The following is a 4,619-nucleotide window of genomic DNA, read 5'->3' as shown; positions in this document are numbered from 1 at the left end:
GTACTACAGCGCCACCTTTCTTTTCTTTTTCTTTTTTTTTTTCTTGTTTCTTTTTTTTTTTTTTTTTTTTTTTTTCTTTTTTACTGCGCGCAGTTTTATTTGTTTTTTTTCCTATGGAAATGGATTTTTCTACAGAATTTTGCCAGGAACAATCCTTTTGTTGTTGTGGTTTCTTTTACGTGCGCTAAGTGCATGCTGTACACGGGACCTCGGTTTATCGTCTCATCCGAATGACTAGTGTCCAGACCACCACTCAAGTTCTAGTGGAGGGGGAGAAAATATCGGTGGCTGAGCCGTGATTGGAACCAGTGCGCTCAGATTCTCTTGCTTCCTAGGCGGACGCGTTACCTCCAGCCCATCACTCCACAGTTGAATAACTTTTGAAAAACGTGTTTCTGTTGTTGTTTTCAATTGCGTTTGGGATTTAAACGGAATGATCGTAAGCTCATGTATTAACAGCTAGTTGTTTTTGGTTTTTTTGTTTTGTTTTATTGCGGTGGAGTGACTTAATCTCTCTCTCGTGATCCGCACCCCCTTCCTTCAAATGTTCACACTGAGAACTGATGGGGTGTTTTGTGTGTGCAAGGGCGCCAAACAGCTGACCAAAGAGGACATCACCCGGGTGTTCGGCCTGTATGACAGGGTGAGTAGCAGCCAAGTGAAGTCATCGTGTTTGGAGTTGTCTGGGCTCAACGGTCAACTTTTTCTGGGTTCTGTTGCGCTCCAGCGCGTGCGTACACTCTCTCTCTCTCTCTCTCTCTCTCTCTCACACACACACACACACACACACACACACACACACACACACACAACACACGCCACAACTCACACATGCGCACGCGCGTGATTGTGTGTGGAATAATTATAATAATAATCTCTGTGTCTGTCTCTCTTTCTCTGTCTTTGTCTCTCTGTCTCTGTCCCTGTCTCTCTCTCTTTCTCTCTCTCTCTCTCTCTCTCTCTCTCTCTCTCTCTCTCTCTCTCTCTCTAAAGATCCAGATTTGAAAAGAAAAAAAAAAGAAAGAAAGAAATCAGAAAAAAAAATGATAATGAAAATTTAAAAAAAACAAAAACGGCGATGGATTGAAGACACTGAAATGAAGCAGTTAACCAGTGTCACTTAAAGAGTTCTCAACTACAGGACCCTCGGGGAAAGAGAGAGGGAAGGCAGTGGAATGAAGCAGTTAACCAGTGTCACTTAAAGAGTTCTCAACTACAGGACCCTCGGGGAAAGAGAGAGGGAAGGCAGTGGAATGAAGCAGTTAACCAGTGTCACTTAAAGAGTTCTCAACTGCAGGACCCTCGGGGAAAGAGAGAGGGAAGGCAGTGGAATGAAGCAGTTAACCAGTGTCACTTAAAGAGTTCTCAACTGCAGGACCCTCGGGGAAAGAGAGAGGGAAGGCAGTGGAATGAAGCAGTTAACCAGTGTCACTTAAAGAGTTCTCAACTACAGGACCCTCGGGGAAAGAGAGAGGGAAGGCAGTGGAATGAAGCAGTTAACCAGTGTCACTTAAAGAGTTCTCAACTGCAGGACCCTCGGGGAAAGAGAGAGGGAAGGCAGTGGAATGAAGCAGTTAACCAGTGTCACTTAAAGAGTTCTCAACTGCAGGACCCTCGGGGAAAGAGAGAGGGAAGGCAGTGGAATGAAGCAGTTAACCAGTGTCACTTAAAGAGTTCTCAACTACAGGACCCTCGGGGAAAGAGAGAGGGAAGGCAGTGGAATGAAGCAGTTAACCAGTGTCACTTAAAGAGTTCTCAACTGCAGGACCCTCGGGGAAAGAGAGAGGGAAGGCAGTGGAATGCCCCGACAGATCTGAAGATTAGTGGGAAGATCTTAGAGCCCTTGAGGACACACCGGGCAGAGTGATAAAACGATTGGCAGAGAACGCTGGTGGGGAGGGGTGACATTTGGAAACGCTGTGCTTCACAAGAGGAGCTGTTGTAGCGTGGTAATGGGTGACATTTGGAAACGCTGTGCTTCACAAGAGGAGCTGTTGTAGTGTGGTAATGGGTGACATTTGGAAACGCTGTGCTTCACAAGAGGAGCTGTTGTAGTGTGGTAAGGGGTGACAGTTGGAAATTCTGTGCTGCACGAGTAGCTTTTCCAGATGAACTGTTTGAACGTACCTGTGCTTGAGCCATGCGTCTCCACCGCATGAAAAATAGCCCTGGTATAGTTGAATTGTATTGTATTTTACTGTATTTAACTGTATTTCGTTTTACTGTATTGTATTTCATTGTACTTTATGGTATAACTATTTGTGACAACAGATTTTTTTTTCCAGTGTAAGTCCATTGTATTGATATAAAAAAACCAACATTCTAAATGGATGACCAGTTTTGAGTGTGTGTGTGTGTGTGTGTGTGTGTGTGTGTGTGTGTGTGTGTGTGTGTGTGTGTGTGTGTCAGGACGGCAACAAGTGGATCGAGAACGAGGAGCTGCATGGATTCCTGAAGGACCTCATGGAGCTGGTGCAGGAGGTAGGCCGGTTGACGTCCTGACGTTTGGTTCGGTTTCAGTTTCTCAAGGAGGCGTCACTGCGTTCAAACAAATCCGTATGAGCTACACCACATCTGCCGGGGAGATGCCTCACCAGCAGTACACCACAACGCGCGTAGTCAGGCCTTGGGTGCATGCATATATATATATATATATATATATATGTGTGTGTGTGTGTGTGTGTGTGTGTGTGTGTGTGTGTGTTTGTGTGTGTGTGTGCACCTTTCAAAGTGGAGTCCTTAGGCAGAGGTTCACCAGAGGACAACATTCTCGTTGCCATGGGTTCTTTTTCAGTGCGCCAAGTGCGTGTTGCACACGGGACCTCGGTTTATCATCTCATCCGAATGACTGGACGCCCAGTTCTTGGGAGAAAGGGGGAGAGCGAGATACAAACCCAGACCTTCAATGACTCTCTGTATTTGCAGATGAGCGTCTTTGCCATTCGGCCACCTTCGTCCGGTTCATGAAGGCTGGTGATGTTCTGTTTGTTCATTTAAATCCTTCAGTAACATGGTCTAACCATAATGTTCTTCACAAGAGAATGTGACGCAAATATGTGCGGGTTTTGTTTTTTGCCCTTGATAAGTTCTTCTTGTATATGAAGAGGCTGTCTCCAGTGTGTGTGTGTGTGTGTGTGTGTGACGATTTTGTATGTTGCAATTCCTGCTTTGAAGGAAAATTTTGGAAAAAAAAGTACTGGCTGAATCATTACAACAAAATACAAAATGTATGTTTTACAAGCACTAAAAAATGAACTTAAGAGAGAAAAGTATATTTGTATTTGTATTACTCTTTTTGTCACAACAGATTTCTCTGTGTGAAATTCGGGCTGCTCTCCCTAGGGAGAGCATGTCGCTACACTACAGTGCCACCCAATTTTTCGTTGTTTTTTGGGGGGGTTTCTGTCTATAAATTTATTTGTTTTCCTATCGAAGTGGATTTTTCTACATAATTTTGCCAGGGACAACCCTTTTGTTGCTCTTGCTTCTTTTACGTGCGCTAAGTGCATGCTGCACACGGGACCTCAATTTATCGTCTCATCCGAATGACTAGCGTACAGATCACCACTCAAGGTCTAGTGGAGGGGGAGAAAACACTAGCGACTGCTGGTGTGATTCGAACCAGTGCGCTCAGATTCTCTCGCTTCCTAGGTGGACGAGTTACATCATGTCTGCAGAAGATTGTTACCCCAAAAGTATGTGTGTCCAAAGTCTCTTATTTTCATTTTAGTAAATCATTTTCTGGAAAGTAAACGGGTTCTTCGTAGACACTTATAAAATTCATTGAGACTTTTCAATGTTGTACTCGTTCCCCACAACCCACCCCACCATCTTTTTTCCCCCCCTGCCAGGACTACGACGCCGAGGACATTGAGGAGTGCAAGGCGATCCTGCTGAAGGAGTGTGACCTGAACCACGACGGCCGCATCGACAAGGACGAGCTGTCCATGGTGCTCATCTCCTTCGCCCGGGTGTCCCGCCCCGATGAGGGTCCTCTGCAGCAAGGCGCCGCCAAGATCGGCAAGTGAGCTGCTGCAGGGAGAGAGAGGGAGAGAGCTAGAGGTAGAGACAGAGTGCGTGTTGGAGGGGTGGAGGGAGAGTCTTTTTCGCGTTACCCATAGTGGGATGACCGACCATCTGCTTCCATGGAGGTCTTGCTGGTGGTGTGCTCGTCTGCTGCTGGCTTTTTGGGGGGGTGGGGAGTGGGGATGTCAGCGGGGGGATGGGGAGGAGGCAGTGGGGGACGGACGTGTGTTTCCGAGGACTGGTGAGGCCTTTGCTGGGGATAGCTGGGTGACGTGGTGGTGGTGGTGGTTTTGTGGACGGTGGTACCACATCGCTGGCATCACATCACATCACTGGTGGCTCGTTGCTACTGGTGGCTTGCTGGTGGGTTATCGGTGGTAATGGTGGCACTGTCACCGTTGGCGACTTGGTGATTGGTGGTGGTGGTGGTGGTGGTGGTGGTTTGTCAACAGTGGTGTACGTACCACATCGCTGGCGTCACTAGTGGCTCGTCATTGGTGAGGCTGGTGGTGATGATGATGATGATGTATCACTGGTGAATGGGTCGCCCGGTCACGTGCTTGTCAGTCAATGATCTCTGGTGTCGTGTCCAC

General features: G+C 47.0%; 1 protein-coding gene across 1 annotated transcript in view; it reads left to right on the top strand.

Annotated features, from left to right (window-relative positions):
• Nucleotides 1–4,306, top strand: part of LOC143300501 (calbindin-32-like) — a 367,317-nt gene extending 363,011 nt beyond the window's left edge. The window contains exons 10-12 of the mRNA XM_076614224.1: nt 587–643; nt 2,410–2,481; nt 3,852–4,306. Of these exons, the coding sequence (XP_076470339.1) occupies nt 587–643; nt 2,410–2,481; nt 3,852–4,028 (306 nt within the window). The 3' untranslated portion in view covers nt 4,029–4,306. The remainder of the gene's footprint in view (nt 1–586; nt 644–2,409; nt 2,482–3,851) is intronic.
• Nucleotides 4,307–4,619: the final 313 nt, after the last annotated feature.

Source organism: Babylonia areolata, chromosome 26 (genome assembly GCF_041734735.1).
Source record: "Babylonia areolata isolate BAREFJ2019XMU chromosome 26, ASM4173473v1, whole genome shotgun sequence".
In the NCBI taxonomy this organism is placed as follows: Eukaryota; Metazoa; Mollusca; class Gastropoda; order Neogastropoda; family Buccinidae; genus Babylonia; species Babylonia areolata.
Note: the sequence above shows the minus strand (reverse complement) of the source record. Positions and strands in the feature narration are given on the sequence as shown.